General features: G+C 43.7%; 1 protein-coding gene across 3 annotated transcripts in view; it reads left to right on the top strand.

Annotated features, from left to right (window-relative positions):
- Positions 1-2459: 2459 nt before the first annotated feature.
- DDI2 (DNA damage inducible 1 homolog 2) overlaps positions 2460-16902 on the top strand; it is a gene marked incomplete at its 5' end in the record, with an annotated part of 41790 nt that continues 27347 nt past the window's right edge. Inside the window, 3 exons of one of the 3 annotated variants that reach the window (XM_082655455.1) lie at positions 2460-2603; positions 12067-12196; positions 14798-15034. In XM_082655455.1, coding sequence (XP_082511581.1) covers positions 2466-2603; positions 12067-12196; positions 14798-15034 — 505 coding nt within the window. The remainder of the gene's footprint in view (positions 2604-12066; positions 12197-14797; positions 15035-16902) is intronic. The other 2 variants (XM_082655456.1, XM_082655454.1) reach the window with 2 other exon arrangements.

Genomic DNA, 16902 nt, shown 5'->3' with positions numbered 1-16902 from the left:
TGGCTTTGATCTCAGCTAGGTTGTTGCCTGAACCATCTATACATGTTATCTCCATGTAGTCTCACTGTCTGGAGTAGTTTGGGCTTCTTCACAGCATGGCTGCTGGGTTCCAAGAGCAAGTGTTCCAAGAGAATCAGGCAGAAGCTATATTGCCTTTTATGAACTAGCCTCAGAAGTCACACAGTGACACTTATGCCAAAGTCCATCTGCCATAATTCAAATGGAGGGACATATACCCCATGTCTTAATGGGAGGAATGTCATGATTACATTATAGCATGAACATATAAGATGGAAGATATTGCCGTGGCCATCTTTGGAAAACAAAATCATTCACATCTGGGCACCAACAGAAAAAAATGTAACACAAAAATCTGCCAGCTCATGATTCCAACTTCAGCTGAACCCTTGATACCATCTGGCAATTCTACATCATTTCTCTACTCAATTTGCTTCAACTTACAATGGTTATTTCAAACCTTCTCTGCTGTAGTAGGCGCTAGGTATGTCTCACCTAAAACCTGTTACAACCCCTCCCCCGCCCCACCCCCCACCCCGCACCCCATTCATACCTTTTAATGAGGTGAGAAAACCTAAACACTCACTTTTCCTGGCTTTTTTTTTTTTTTTTTTTTTTTTTTTTTTGCAGTACACGGGCCTCTCACTGCTGTGGCCTCTCCCCTTGCGGAGCACGGGCTCCGGACGCGCAGGCTCAGCGGCCACGGCTCAGCGGCCACGGCTCACGGGCCCAGCCGCTCAGCGGCATGTGGGATCTTCCCGGACCGGGGCACGAACCCGTATCCCCTGCATCGACAGGCGAACTCTCAATCACTGCGCCGCCAGGGAAGCCCCTTCCTGGCCTTTTCTTGTATCTGTGTGACACAGTTCTGGCCAGATGTAAGCAGAAACCTGCTGGGGGACTCCTGGGCAACCTCTTGCTTGAACAAGAAAATGATGCATGGGGTGGAGGCAACCAGCTATATCATGACCTTCAGGGAAAGGCCAAAAGATTTGCCAAAATACTGTCCCTTGTATCACTGAGTCACTGAACCAATGCTGCTGTCTACCTTCAGGCTTCCTATCCCGTAAGAAAAATAAACCCTCACTTGCGTAAGCCATTGGTGGTGGGCTTTCTGTACCTGATAACAACCACTCTTCTCCACCCCGCCCCCTCCCTCCACCTTCTGTCTTTATGCTCCACAGAAAACCTTCCCTCTTCCTTTACAGAGATACACCTTCAGCTGGTCTTTCGCTTACTTTCTTGCCACCAAACCTACCTACACTTACCTGCATCCATAGCCATCCTGACCCCTCCTTCCCTCCTGTTATAATAGAAGAGGGTGTCCCTACTCCATGGATGGGGGAGTGGGGAGTAAATGGGGAGATGCCAATCTTGTATCCATTGTATCCTCCTCTTTCCCTTTCGGTTTTCTGACTCATCCTCATGTTTTGGGCTTCTATTTCTCATCAGCTATGTGGCCTTAAACAGGCCATTAAAGTAACACATATTTTATCGAGTGGATTCTAAGCTGTGCCCAATAAAAAGCACTGCAATAGGTGCTGGGGTTTGCCAGGGCTAGGAAAGAAGCAGTCCAAGTAGAGGGAAAACTATTTACAAGGCAGGGAAATGGAGCTTAGGAGGAACTGAAAGTCACAATGTGGCAGGGAGGGCAGAGTGCAGACAGGGCTCAGGAGGCAGGGCTGAAGAGCAAAGCAGGGTCCAGTGAGCAGGGGTTCGTGATTTTGGTTTTAACCCTAAATCATCAGAACAAGAAGAAAAGTAAGCTGTCTGAGCCTCGATTTCTACTTTGGAAAATATGTCTGAGAACAATCTGCTAGGTTCTCAGTCTCCTGTATCAGTTTGAGAGTTCGTTAAGGGCAAAGACCTGTATTTTTACTCATTTTTGTACCCACGTGGCTATTTGCCAACACGCGCACAATAAATGCCTGTCGGATGAATAAATGAGATTTTGGAGTCCTCCACCGACGTCACTTACTAAATCAAGCAATTAATACTTATTTCTTTCTCTTCGTTTGCTCCCCTTTCCTTGCCCTTCCACCCTCTCCCGTCCCCAGAGCCCTGCAATCCTCTCCTACTTCCCGCCTCCCCTTCCCAGCTCCGCCCCTCCGCTGCGCCGCGAAGGCGGAGCGGGTCAGGCGGGCTTTACGGCATCGGCGTTGCGGCGGGGCGGGGCGCCGGGCGGCTGGCGCGCTTGGCGGCAGCGGTGGGAGGCAGGCAGGCCGGCAGGCAGGCAGGCAGACGAAGTTGCAGGCGGGTGGTGGCGGCTGTACTTGCTGGTGAGGGTGGGAGGGAGTGAGTCACTGAGCGTGTGTGAGGGAGGGAAGGAGCGAACGGGCGGGCGAGCGAGCAGCCCGCGCCGTCCGCCTGCAGCACCAGCCAGGCCCCGCCGCCGCCGCCGCCCCGCGCCGAGGCCGGGCCGAGCCGAGCTGGGTCGGGCCCGGGCCATGCTGCTCACCGTGTACTGTGTGCGGAGGGACCTCTCCGAGGTGACCTTTTCCCTCCAGGTCGACGCCGACTTCGAGCTGCACAACTTCCGCGCGCTGTGTGAGCTCGAGTCCGGCATCCCCGCAGCCGAGAGCCAGGTACGCTGAGCGGCGAGTGGGGCCTCCCTCCGGAGCTAGCCCTCCCGCCTTGGGGCCTCACGCACTCCTTTTGCTGCTGGTGAGGAATTGGGGGGTGGAGGAGAAGCAGGATGGCCATTCCCAGCCCACCCCCGCATCCGGGAGGGAGCTGGAATCGGTGGCTGCCCCCATACGCCCCGAGCGTGGGGTGGGGTGCTGGGGGAGAGAGCGGAGAACCTGACCGCAGACGCACCCACTGCAGCCTGAGGAGCGCGTGCACTGTCGGGCGGTCCGCCCCACCTTGTGGCTCTTTGACCCCTTCTCTAATTTCTTGAGTTTGGGGTGTCGGCGTAGACCTAAGAAGAAGCCGTAGATTTGCAAGAGTTCATGCATTCTGCTTCCCCAACCAGAAATACCAGTTTGGATCACTGTGGTAGATGGATGTTCATCTGCTTTTTTGGAGAGGGCTCCTGCCTAAGTAAACGTAATTTACCTTTAAGTGTAGAGATTTGCGCTCGAAGTGAAGGGAAAAGTTTGAGACTTGCACCACCTTGTTTTGAAGCCTCTGGAAATGCTCTTTTCCCTACCACATGCGTTTCTGGTTAAATTATTATTTTTTTAAAGTAATTTATTAGTTCAACCGAAACTGTTTCTGTGGTTTCTTCCCTGGTAGTAGGCCAAGATCCCTCTTTCTTTCAGGTCACAGTTCAGTTTGGGTGAGTTCAAAGCTCGGTGCTAGATGAGGATATTTGCTTAAATATGGCCTCAGTGTGATTTGGTTGTTTCATTTCCCTTGCCCTGCTGGAAAGAAATTAAGCTGCTCTTACATTTTAATTTATTCTTAAAATGTATTCTTAAAATGCTCTGACGCTGCCACCAGACAGATTTGGTGGCAATAACTCTGTGGCCTTCACACTGAAACATCTAAATCCTGACTTGATAAGTGGGCCTCGGAGGGCATAGTCTAAACATTAAGAAAATTATAGAAGTCATCCAAGGCCCCAGAAGGTAAATCTTGATTTGCTACTGCAGTTATGAAATAGTTCCAAAAACTATTGCCTCGCTACAGCTTGTTCTGCCCTGTGCTACGGTAAACAAGTGTGTCAATATTTTGTTCAGAAGTGAGTATGATTCCTTTACACTTTGAACTTTAGAACCTTGGCATAAGCTGAATATCAAGAAAGAATTTATTTGGGGGCACAAGGTGTCACTCAAATAGGCATTCTGGCAAAAGGGATTCTTGGAACTTCTGTAAAAAAAAAAAAAAGAAACCACAAAAACTCAGGAACCAGCTCCTGTCAATGAATCCCTCAGGTAGAGAGCTAGAAAAGAGCAGTTTAAGTAGGGAGGGAAAATCAACTCAGATTTTTGAAGGTGGCTTTTTCAGTTGTTTCTCTTCACTCTGGCTGTGCTTTTACCCTGGTTATAATCACCAGCTGGTGGGGGAAATAAAAAATTAAAATGTAAATTGACTTTGTTGGGTTTGGGAGAAGACAAAGATTGTGATTTCTGTATTCCTGCACTTTTTGAGATGGCTGTAGCCAAAAGAGGGTGTCAGATCGAAAGACGATTAATTGTATGGTAAGGCAGGCACTGTCCTGCCTGTGCGGAAGGTTAGCAGTACCTTATTAATTGAACGGTTAGGCTAACTCCAAATTCTTTCTTATTCATTAGGTCAGTGTTTTGGCATTCACTTCCTTCCCAAGCCAAATTAGCATATGGAAACCTGGGCTCCAACTAGTGTTAAGCCTGTATTACATAGCCGGTAAACAGCTCCTGTTTTTCAAGTTTGTTCTGTTGGCTCCATTGTAACCTAACACAGTGTCTATTTTAGGATGTCTGGTGGTCCGTTGTCTTTCAGTTGCTTGCCCATCAAGCAGGAACAGGATCCACCCTAGACACTTGAGTCATTTCCTTTCACCAAGTCATAATAGTAAATATCATTGTAGTTTTTATGCACAAATACATCATTTTCACTTACTTGGGGCCTCCCCCCACCCCTCCTTTACCTCCCAGGGTTCTCCCATATTACTCCTCTTCCCCTTCTTCCTCTCCAAGTTCTCCTGGTCTCTTTACCTTTACTCCTCTGACTTCCCTTCTCTGTTCTCGTTCCTTCACCTCCATTTCTGACTCCATTTCTAACGGGAATTTTTTTTTTTCTTGTTTTTGGCTATTCTTTTCTGTTACTGTGTGTCCAGACCACTGGTCTGCAAACTTTTTCGGTCACATATCCCTCTGAGTAAAATGTTTTGGAACATGCATCTGTGTGATGTATATAATAAATAATATATATGAACTAATGGCGTATGCATAATATAAATGCATGTATATTACATGTATGTAATAGCTGTAAACATCAATTATATACATGAAGTAATACCTTAGGTCATTATAAACAGGCACAGGATAGAATTTAAGGAAGGATAAACTAAAATGGAAATGCAAATTCTAATTATTTTCTGTTTTCTTCCTACATCCTTAAAGAACTGTGTCGCATGTCTGCCCCACATTAAGAATCACTGGTTTATAATTCAGTCTTTCAGCATCAGCATCGACTGTGCATAAGGATATGCTTGGAAAGGGTGTTAATTTTTAACAGCTCTAGTCTGATTACAGTAGTTATAATGCAGTGATAACAAATTTAGAATAGGAACAATCTCCACTTGCACATGTGATTGAAGCTGGGCATGTTCCATCTCTTAACACAAGTGTGGGTTTGGAAGCCGGTCATGGCCCTGCTTGATGCTTTGATGCAGACTTGGCTAGAGGAACTTCAAACAATTATTAAGAACTTAGCTTCACTTGAAATTAATATCTTTGCATTTTTGAAAGATTGTTATAATTTACCCCTGTAGGTGGCATGTGGTTAAAAAAAAAAAAGTGTGCAGAATGTGTAAGAACTCTCAAATGAAGGCATATTTAAATACCAAATAATAGCAGTAACTGTTCCTGGAAATGCAGCTCTGCACACAGCATGATCTATTTGTTTTTTTATTTTGTTTAAAATAAGAACTATTTTGTTTATTTTTATTTATTTGTATATTTATTTTATTTTTGGCTGCGTTGGTCTTTGTTGTTGCACACAGGCCTTCTCTAGTTGGTGGTGAGCGGGGGCTACTCTTTGTTGCGGTGCGCGGGCTTCTCATTGCAGTGGCTTCTCTTGATGAGGAGCATGGGCTCTAGGCGCTCAGGCTTCAGTAGTTGTGGCACGTGGGCTCAGTAGTTGTGGCGTACAGGCTTAGTTGCTCTGCAGCATGTGGGATCTTCCCGGACCAGGGCTCAAACTCGTGTCCTCTGCGTTGGCAGGCAGATTCTTAACCACTGCGCCACCAGGAAAGTCCCTGTAAAACACTATTTTATTTATTGTTAGTATTTTTAAATAAATTTATTTATTTATTTTTGATTGTGTTGGGTCTTCGTTGCGGTGTGTGGGCTTCTCATTGCGGTGGCTTCTCTTATTCTGGAGCACGGGCTCTAGGCACGTGGGCTTCAGTAGTTGTGGCACATGGGCTCAGTAGTTGTGGCTCACGGGCTTATTTGCTCCGCGGCATGTGAGATCTTCCCAGACCAGGGCCCAAACCCGTGTCCCCTGCATTGGCAGGCAGATTCTTAACCACTGCGCCAACAGAGAAGCCCAAAACACTATTTTAAACCAGTAGAAACAGAATTTCTTTTGTAGCTGGTTTTGGCATGTTTATTTTCACAGGTAATTTTCATGTATTTCTTTTCTGATAAATACCACATATTCATTATAGAAAACTTGTAACATATAGAAGAGGAGAAAAGAACACCATTACTTATTACCTTATAACTCAGAGATAACTGCAGTTTGCTTTTTAATGTATTTTTTTCTTCTTATATAGTTAAAATATATCTTTAAAACATATGGCCTGAACTGTAATAAACAATTTCGTACCTTTCTTCAGTCAACACTGCATTGTCAGCATTTTCCCATAACATTTCAAATTCTTGCAGTTTATCATTTTAATGGCCACATAATATACCATCATACAGATGTACTGCAATTTATTTAACAGTTTTCATTTTGCTGTGCTTTTTTTTTTTTTTTTTTTTTTTTAAGAAGGAAAGGAGGGCTTCCCTGGTGGCGCAGTGGTTAAGAATCCGCCTGCCAATGCAGGGGACACAGGTTCGAGCCCTGGTCCAGAAAGATGCCACATACCATGGAGCAACTAAGCCCGTGCACCCCAACTACTAAGCCTGCACTCTGTAGAGCCCGCAAGCCACAACTCCTGAAGCCCAGGCGCCTAGAGCCCATGCTCTGCAACAAGAGAAGCCACCGCAATGAGAAGCCTGTGCACCACAACGAACAGTAGCCCCCGCTCACTGCAACTAGAGAAAGCCCACACGCAGCAACAAAGACCCAGCACAGCCAAAAATAAATTAATTAATTAATTTTTTAAAAAAAACTTTAAAAAAAAGAAGGAAAGGGGGGAGGGAGGGAGACAAGAGAGTTTGTGATGGTCTACTATTTATTTATTTATTTATTTAAAATTTGGCTGCATTGGGTCTTCGTTGCTGCAGATGGGCTTTCTTTAGTTGGGGCGAGTGGGGGCTACTCTTAATTGCGGTGCGCAGGCTTCTCATTGCGGTGGCTTCTCTTGTTGTGGAGCACGGGCTCTAGGCACGTGGGCTTCAGTAGTTGTGGCACGTGGGCTCAGTAGTTGTGGCTCGGGGACTTTAGAGGGCAGGCTCAGTAGTTGTGGCACACGGGCTTAGTTGCTCCGTGGCATGTGGGATCTTCCCGGACCAGGACTTGAACCTATGTCCCCTGCATTGGCAGGTGGATTCTTAACCACTTAGCCTCCAGGGAAGTCCCTTGCTGGGCATTTGAATTGAATTGGGGACATTTGGAAGCAGTTATGAGTAACATGTGCATGGATACCTAAATACTTAAGGCTTTTTTTTTTTTTTAAGAGGAATCTAGGATGTCCCTCAGGTTTGTGGGGTTTTTTTGTTTTTATTTATTTATATTTATTTTTGGCTGTGTTGGGTCTTCGTTTCTGTGCGAGGGCTTTCTCTAGTTGCAGCGAGCGGGCGCCACTCTTCATCACGGTGCGCGGGCTGCTCACTGTCGCGGCCTCTCTTGTTGCGGAGCACAAGCTCCAGATGCGCAGGCTCAGTAGTTGTGGCTCACGGGCCTAGTTGCTCCGCAGCATGTGGGATCTTCCCAGACCAGGGCTCGAACCCGTGTCCCCTGCATTGGCAGGCAGATTCTCAACCACTGCGCCACCAGGGAAGCCCTATACTTAAGGCTTTGTCTCCATTTCTGATTATTTCCTCAGGATAAAGTCTTAGATATGGAATTGCCAGGTCTTTTGGGAGGCTTTTAGTAACTTGTCAAGTTATCTTCCAGAAGGGTTGTAAAAGTCAAGCTGACTATTACATGGGATGGTATGTGTAGATCACTTGGCATATAGTGGGCTTTCAACTAATGGTAGATACTATTATGAAGCCATTCAAATGTGATTCCAAGGGTTTCGTGGCCAGTTTATGATCCTTAATGCTAGAAATGTACTGTTATGATTTCTGTTGATTGATTGAAATCTCTCATTCAGAGACCAGGAAACATTTGACATCATGCCTAAAGGCTTTGGAGTTGTATTAATTAGTGTATTGTTAAATATTGGTTAAGATGAGAATTCAGTCTCTAGGGTGCCTCCTCTGGAGAAGTACTAGCAGTTGTGCCAGTTTTGGAGATTAAGACTTGTAGCAGGGCTTCCCTGGTGGCGCAGTGGTCGAGAGTCCGCCTGCCGATGCCAGGGGACACGGGTTCAAGCCCCGGTCTGGGAAGATCCCACATGCTGCGGAGCGGCTGGGCCCGTGAGCCATGGCCGCTGAGCCTGTGCATCCGGAGCCTGTGCTCCACAGCGGGAGAGGCCACAACAGTGAAAGACCCGTGTACCGCAATAAAAAAGACATGTAGCTGTATAAATTTTTCTGTTGTATGTTCTTATAACTGGCAAAAATTGAATTTTGAGCCTTATAACCTTTGACCTGGGTATTATGAATGGTAGAAAGTATCACCAATGCCGTAAACAAAACTCATTTTGTTTTGACTGGTAGAAATTTGAAACCATTGGTCTACTAGATACTCATATTAAGTTGGAAAATCATTCCGATTTATTCTGGAACTCAAGCTGCAGAATAATTGTCTTAGATTCTTAAGCCTAGGTTAACAACAACAAAAAAAACCCAGTTCTTTGTGGCAGTCATAATTTCAACTAAGCTACTGTTTGTCTCATCTATGTCCTTGGACTAGAATGGTATACACCTGCTGCTTTGTCAGTATGAAGAATGTTCGATCCTTACCCACCTTCTGCAGGCTAGTATTTTTAGGAGATTGGGGCAGATAGCAGTCCTCCACACTTCATGTTACATGTTGGATGGTACTGACTACCTGGATCTTACATTTTTGTTGTTAGGTCAGGCCGCCTTCTTTTTAAAAAATTATGTTGTCTGCTGAGGAAAAACTGTTTAGCTGAACAGTGATGGAATGATGTATGGCATCTGTAAAATGGGAATCAGAGAGTGAGGGGTTGGTAGTGAGTGCTCCTTTCTTCATGTTCAGGGCAGGGGATACATTGAGCAGTGGACAGCGCTTGATCCCCCTGGTGAGTAGAGGCCCTTCGGAGTGATAGGTGGCTTAATAGCTCTTGTAAAGGTCACCCAGCTAATTCACCATGCCACTTTGGACTTATATTTGGGAAAGTTGTATGTGGTACTAGGAAAGAGTGTGGGCTATAAAGTCAGGCAGATGTGGCTCCAATCCCAGTTCTCTTCTCAATAGCTATGGAGCCTCAGGTCACCTAACAGTAATTTGTTTCCCTGTACATGAAATGGGACAATTAATATCTACTTCATAAATTGATTATGAGACTTAAACGAGAGGATACGAGGATTAGGTGGAAGACTGCGAGAACCTAGTAAGATGCCGGCTCCCAGTAGGAGCTCACTCAGTGGTAGCCGTCTGCTATTTTAATATGGCTTTCCATGTAGCATATCCAGCCTGAAGAAAATTCAGGGATCTTGTGGATAGGAGCATTCTGATTCTCCTGAGTTTGATTTCTCGTTGTAGACAAGTAAATGTTCTCTTATAAGTACAGTTAGAGTACGTTGGCTGATCCTGTGTCTCTAAATATACTGATAGTTGAATTTCTGACCCTAGAAAATTAAGGAGTAGGCCTTAGGCCACTGGTACTTTCATTGTGGTTGCTTCACAGAGTTGAAGCCCCCTTGTAGGAACTGCCTGCATGGCATTTCTCTTGCATGCCTCTTCCTTGCTGCACACCTCAACCCATGACACTTGTCACTTCAGATTTGTGGTGGTTTTTAAAGCAATCCCAGAAGTTATAATATGACTCAGGTTGTATTGCAAACCATCTATGTTGATTCTGGTATACTTTTACTATGAGATATATGCTTAAATAAGGGAGAGTGAATGGGTCGATAGAATGACAGTTGCAATCTATTGTAACAAATTTTAACTTCGCAGGTGAGGGTAAGAACTAACGATACTTTTTCTAGTCCTGTATAGAACTTAAAAAATATAATTCAGCCTACAAATTCTGCAGATCATTTTTTTGTTTAACTGCAGAAGAATTTGATTTTGGAAGGAACTAAATTGAGTTTCCTGTTCTATTTCTCATGTCATTGCAAATTCTGAGATCAGATATGACAGATCTTTTTTTTTTCCGTTTTAAATCCTGTATTTTTCAGGTTCTGTGTCAGGCAATTTTACTATGAGAGCTGTGAGGACACTTGAGGAAACATTGTAAAATGGTAGTGTAGCAGAAAGACCTGGAAGGGATAGGTGTAATGATTATCTAGCCCCAACTGCTTGCTTGGCAAATGGGAACTGTGAAGCCTGGACCAGCTGAGTGTCAGGGGCCCTGTCAGAGCCAGGACAGAACTCAAGTTCCTCAGTTTGCCAGTGGCCTCGTGGAAAGTGAATTGTTAAGAAGAAAACCTTTCAAAGCCAGAGTCTGTTCTGAATGCCCCTCTACAGAGTAGGTCATGATGCGGGTTAGGTTTTGTGTTCCTTCATGGTGAAATCATAGTATGCCCTTCGTCCCTTTTCTTTCCACAGCCCGTCGTTTCATCTGTTTTCATGCTCTCAGGCTTTCTTCAGTGTTCGATTGCACATCATAAAAATATTTTCCTTAGTAATACATCCCTGATCCTTTTTTCCATCTGTGTTTAATTGTTCTTTTTTAAATTTCTTCCACTGTTATCTTCCACTCATAAACATAAAAGTGATAAAAGTTTGGGGAAGGTCGAAGAGAAGGAAGAACTCGGGAAGCTTGTGTGTGAGACCATTTAAAAGTGGACACAGTACAGTCATGTACTGCAGGGTGACTGGAGTTAACAACACTGTATCATATATTTGAAAGTTGCTAAGAGTAGATCTTAAAAGTTCTCATCACGGGGGCTTCCCTGGTGGCGCAGTGGTTGAGAGTCCGCCTGCCAACGCAGGGGACACGGGTTCGTGCCCCGGTCCGGGAAGATCCCACATGCCGCGGAGCGGCTGGGCCCGTGAGCCATGGCCGCTGAGCCTGCGCGTCCGGAGCCTGTGCTCCGCAACGGGAGAGGCCACAGCAGTAAGAGACCCGCGTACCGGGGAAAAAAAAAAAAAAAAAAAGTTCTCATCACAAGAAGAAAAATTTATAACTATATGGGGTGATGGATGTTAACAAAACATATCATGGTAATCATTTTACAATATATACATATATCACATCATTATGTTGTACAACTAAAACTAATACAGTGTTGTATGTCAATTATATCTCACTAAAACTTGTGGGTGGGGAGTGAACATATTATTTAATAGTATTGCAGTTATCATCCCCAGAATAAATCATTCCCATTTCCCTCCCTGCTCAATATTAAATCTAAAATGGTCTACTTCCCATAGCTTTATTTGTCCTTTAATTCAGCAAATACTTGGGCACTATTTATCTACCAGGCCCCTGTTCTAGGCATTTGGGATATGGTGAAAAAAGTAAAGTCCTTGTCCTCAGAGTAGCTTACATTTTAGTGGGACAGAGAGACCATAAAGAAAAAATATATAATATGGGAGGTGAGGGTGCATTTTAAATATTAGGGAAGGACTCTGAAGAGGTAGTGTTTGATCAGAGACCTTAAAAAAATGAACCGGGAAAGAACATTCCTCAGGTAGAGAGAACAACAAGTGAAACAGCCTTGAGGGGGAAGTTGCTGGTATTATTTGAGGAATAGCAATCATGGTATGAGATGAGGTCATGGGGGAGCCAGGGAGCCGAATTCTTTGGCCCTAATAGTTGACGAGAAGGATTTTGGCTTTTATTCTAGGTATGATGGGAAATCACTGGAGGGTGTTGAGCAGGGAGTGACATTCTCTAATGAAGAGGAAAACTGTAGTCTTTCTGTTTTGTGACATGTTGCTTCTCGGTGCTTTATTCTATTAAATCTTTTCTGGTTGCAGATTGTCTACGCTGAAAGACCTCTCACAGACAACCACAGATCACTGGCTTCTTACGGCTTAAAAGATGGCGACGTTGTGATTTTACGACAGAAGGAGAATGCAGACCCTCGCCCTTCGGTGCAGTTCCCAAGTACGGCATCTCATGATGGTTTCACAGCCCTGGCAAGCATTAGTAGATAGCATAGTTCAGAGTTTTGGATTTGCCTTGGATTCAGACTGTCAGGCTACAGATCCTGACTCTGCCACTTGCTTGCTGGGTAACTTCGGACAAGCTAACACTCTAAGTCCATTTCCTCATCTGTAAGATGTGTGTTATAATTAACCACAACTCGTAGGGTTGATGGGAGAATAATGCATGTAAAACCTTCAGCACATAGCAAGCCGTCAGTAAATATTAGCTTCTGTTGTTATCAGTGATCATTTTATCCTTGAGAAGGACTTGAGACGCTGCATATGCCTCTGCTTCCTGGCTGACTTTTGCTGCTTTGTGTCTGGCATTCAGTGATAGGCCTTTGCTGAACATTTTACAATCAGCCAGGCACTTGCACCCACATTTCAGGTCATCTCATAACTTTTGTAGGGAAGAGATACCTCTTGACAATTTTTAAATCATATCTTCATAGCTAGTAAGTGAAGGCACAGGATTTAAAACTTGGTGCTTTTCCCGTTACACTGAGCCTTATGAACCTGAAGCAGCTGACCACCAAATCCTGGTTCTTTCCCACCATCTTTGTTAATCATGTAAAAAGAAACTGTTATTTATCTTACATGCTACATCTAGAATCTGTGCATTGGGAGTTAGGAAGTGTCTGTGTCCTTGAAATAGTGTGCAGAATTGTGTGGGCATCTGTGCATTTGATGGGGAGAGGGTCCATAGCTTGCTTCTGATACTCAAAGGAGTTTAGGTGTCTGGGTGATGACCGACTCCAGTTTAGAACACAGTGCTTCCATTCAGCCTGAAACTGGAGCTATAAGACACCATCAAGCCCTGTTACTTTCAGATCCAGATTACATTATTCCCTTGGGGCTGCTGTTAAACTTTAGAAAGGGAAGGGGTTCACATAAGCCAATCAGTAAAGCCCAAATCTTCCTGTGGTTAATTTGGTGAAATTGTTAGTTCTGAGATTCACTGTTTCTTGTTTTTCCTGTGCTGTGCCACAGGGACAAGAGAGCCAGTAGGTGGGGGAGGGGAAGCAATTCTGATCTATAAGGTAAACAAACAAGTTTTTCAAAATTATTCCGAAGTGAGTGGACTCTCAAGATAAGTATAACAAGGTTGAGATAAAAATTTCTCAACCCGTAAGGAAGACCCACCCATATATGTTTTGCTGGTTGACCTAGATTAACTACCTCACAAAGATCATCTTATTCACTTCACTTTTTCATTGGTTCGAAGTTCATGTCCATGTACACGTACACACACACACACACACACACTGCCAGCTGAGGTCTGTTTGAAGAAAAGTGCCTACTTGAACCCATGCTAAGAGGCACAAACCTTACTCCTGAGTTTAAGCATTTTCTTTTTCTCTTTGAAGTCCAAAAGGCTTCAGGACAGCCCCAGACTTGGAGCAGGTGCAATCATCAGATACATTTTGGGGTTGAAGAAATGTGGATTCACTCAGTCTTAGCCCATCATTCTGGTTATACCTAGGGTTTTACGTTTTTTGTTTTCTTTTTCCTATTTAAAAATACAATTCTTTTTTTCAATAACAGCTTTATTGAGATATCATTCACTACCATACAATTCACTCATTTAAAGGGTACAATTCACTGATTTTTAGTATATTCAGAATTGCCTAACCATCACTATGATCAATTTTAGCACATTTTCATCATCTTTACAAGAAACTCTGTACTCATCAGCAGTCATTCCCCACCTGCCCTCATGCCTCCTAGCCCTAGGCAACCATCAGTCTACTTTCAGTCTCTGTATTTTCCTATTCTGGACATTTCATAAATGGAATCATATAATATGTGGGTCCTTGAGGTAAGGTTCCCTTTTATTTTCCTTTCACTTTAGTAAGGTCAGCTCACCTTGGATTATGGAACCTGGGAGTGTGGCCTGTGAACCTGTTAAATCTTTTGGTGTACTGAGCACTGAGAACCTGTGCAGGTTTCTTTTCTTGTTTTTTTCTCTCCTGTGAAATGATTACACCTACTAGCTTTCCAGGGTATGAGAAGAGTTAGCAGTGATGCACAGATGAAAGTGTAAATTCAAAGAACTAATAAGTGTGGCACATACTTGTAGAAGTTAACATCTAACATTTATGCTGTTCACGTGATATGTATGGTATTCTTTACCCAAGGTGTCAGGGCTTTTTGGAGCATATGTGAAAGCAGACTAGGATTTTTCTTAAGAACCACATCGAGCTTTACGTGGTTATGTTTGAGATTGGCTTTGCTTTTTTAAAGACATAAGTAAGTAAAAACTTATTATCCTGGGATATTTTATAAGCCAAGAATTTGGGATTATTACCATTGTCTTCCTATCCCTACCTCTACTCCCCGACCCTCTGTTTTTCTATTCTTTCCTACCTATTCACTCTCGGACTGCAGTCTTTGTATTCAAGGTCAGCGTGAGAAAGAACCAGGGAAAGCGCATTCGGAATGTCTGTGATTACCATCTACTACTACTGCATACCACATATGTGCAAATCTGCTGTTTCCTTCAAATACTTGTTTTTATGGAGTCATTTGAAGTAAACTTCGAATCGATTTTCCCCAACAGACTTACCCCGAATAGACTTCCGTAGCATAGCTGTGCCTGGCACGTCAAACACCCGGCAGCGCCAGCCAGCAGGAGCACAGCAGTCCCACTCATCTCCTGGAGAGGTAGCTTCATCTCCTCAGGGCCTGGACAATCCAGCCTTGCTCCGAGACATGTTGCTGGCCAACCCCCATGAGCTGTCCTTGTTGAAGGAACGCAATCCACCCTTGGCAGATGCTCTGCTCAGTGGAGATCTTGGTAAGCTTATGAAATGTGAAGGCTGTCAAGCTGACCTGAGGTGAATAGTTGTATCGCGGCAAATGTGGAGAAACTCAAGCAACTGGTGTGTTCAGCCCACTGTGTCGCATGTTGTATTGAACATACCAGTTGGTCTGTGAGAGGTAAATTAGCGCTGATGTCAAAGGCTGAGTTAGTTGGCAATAGTGACAGTTTTAGGGCTATGTAGAGTTCTGAAGCAGCTCAACCAGCACCTTCGTTTTCCTTTCCTTCCTTTTTTTTTCCCCTAATCATTTTAGCAGCGTATAACCCAGGTACAGATTTTTTTTTTAATTGAAGTATAATTGATTTACAATATTGTGTTAGTTTCAGGTGTACAGCATAGCGATTCAGGGGTTTTTTTTGTTTGTTATTTTGTGTGTGTGGTTTTTCTTTTTCTGCAGATAATATCTTGTAATGACCAGATACTGATATTTTAACCTGTTTAGTTAGAACCTCAGTTAAAGAGAGTACCAGTTAAGCAGCTGATGCCAGTTAAAATGATTTCGTTCCAGGAAAACAGGTCCAGGGCCATCAGCCTGCTTGGCAAAGTGCAAGCCCTTTATTCTCATTCACCCTAAATTGAACAGTAGTGCGGTTGTCACCAGCAGTTTATTTGGGGCTATATTTTAGCCATTCTTGTATTTAACAGAACATTTGTTTTTAGCCATCTTTATGAATAAAGTTTTCTCTGCACATTTCTCCAGTTTTACTCCTGGGTTTATGAAACCCTACTGATTAAATTTTAAAACATAACACACTTAATAACTTATTCCTCAATAACCATTTTTAAAATTTAGGTAATATTTACCTACAGAGAAATACTTAGATTTTAGGTATACAGTTCGTTGAGTTTTGACAAACTAATGTAACCAGCACCCCAATCACAATATAGAACATTTCTTTCACTCCAGAAAGCTCCCTTATGTTCTCTTCTAGTCAGTTTCCTCCCCTTATAGGCTCCAGTATTCTGATACTTAGAGGTTAGTTTTGCCTAATTTTCATCTTCATGTAAATGGAATCATATAGTATGTCCTCCCTTGTGTCAGGCGTCTTTCACTCAGTGTTTTTTAGATTCATCCCTGTTGTGTGTATTAGTTCATATGACCATTATTTTGGTTTCTTTAATGTCTTATGCAGCGTATCTTGCCAAAGACCATGATGATGGCACTTGTACATTTATACATTTGAATGTACTCACATTTACGAGATAGCAAATAAAGGTGGTTCTTGTAACATACATCCATCTTACAGCAAGCAGTGTTTTCTCCTTGCTAATTTTCCTGCTTCGTATCCATCGGGTAATATAGACAAACAGTAGTTTGCTTATAATTTATCTGCTTTAAGGCAGAGTGTGTTGTAAAGGAAACAAAAGTAGAAGAGGAAAAGAGGGATAGTAGTGCTCTCTTTTATTTCTAGGTAATAGAATAATAAGGGCAGTGGGGAGGGGAGGGGTAGCATCATTTATCTGCCACACTGATTTAAATTGAAAAGTCATCGTCTCTGAGATGATGTCTACAAATACATTATTTCTTTTTTATATATATAAATTTATTTATTTGTTTGTTTCTATTTTTGGCTATGTTGGGCCTTTGTTGCTGTGCGTGGGCTTTCTCTAGTTGGCGGCGAGCGGGCTCTGCTTTTGTGGTGCACGGGCTTCTTACTGCGGTGGCTTCTCTTGTTGCAGAGAACGGACTCTTAGGCGCGCGGGCATCATTAGTTGTGGCACGTGGACTCAGTAGTTGTGGTTCGTGGGCTCTAGAGCACAGGCTCAACAGTTGTGGTGCACGGGCTTAGCTGCTCCACGGCATGTGGGATCTTCCTGGACCAGGGCTTGAAACTGTGTCCCT

Source organism: Grampus griseus (genome assembly GCF_964374135.1).
Source record: "Grampus griseus genome assembly, chromosome: 1".
Lineage (NCBI taxonomy): Eukaryota > Metazoa > Chordata > Mammalia > Artiodactyla > Delphinidae > Grampus > Grampus griseus.
This window is presented reverse-complemented; position numbering and strand designations above follow the sequence as displayed.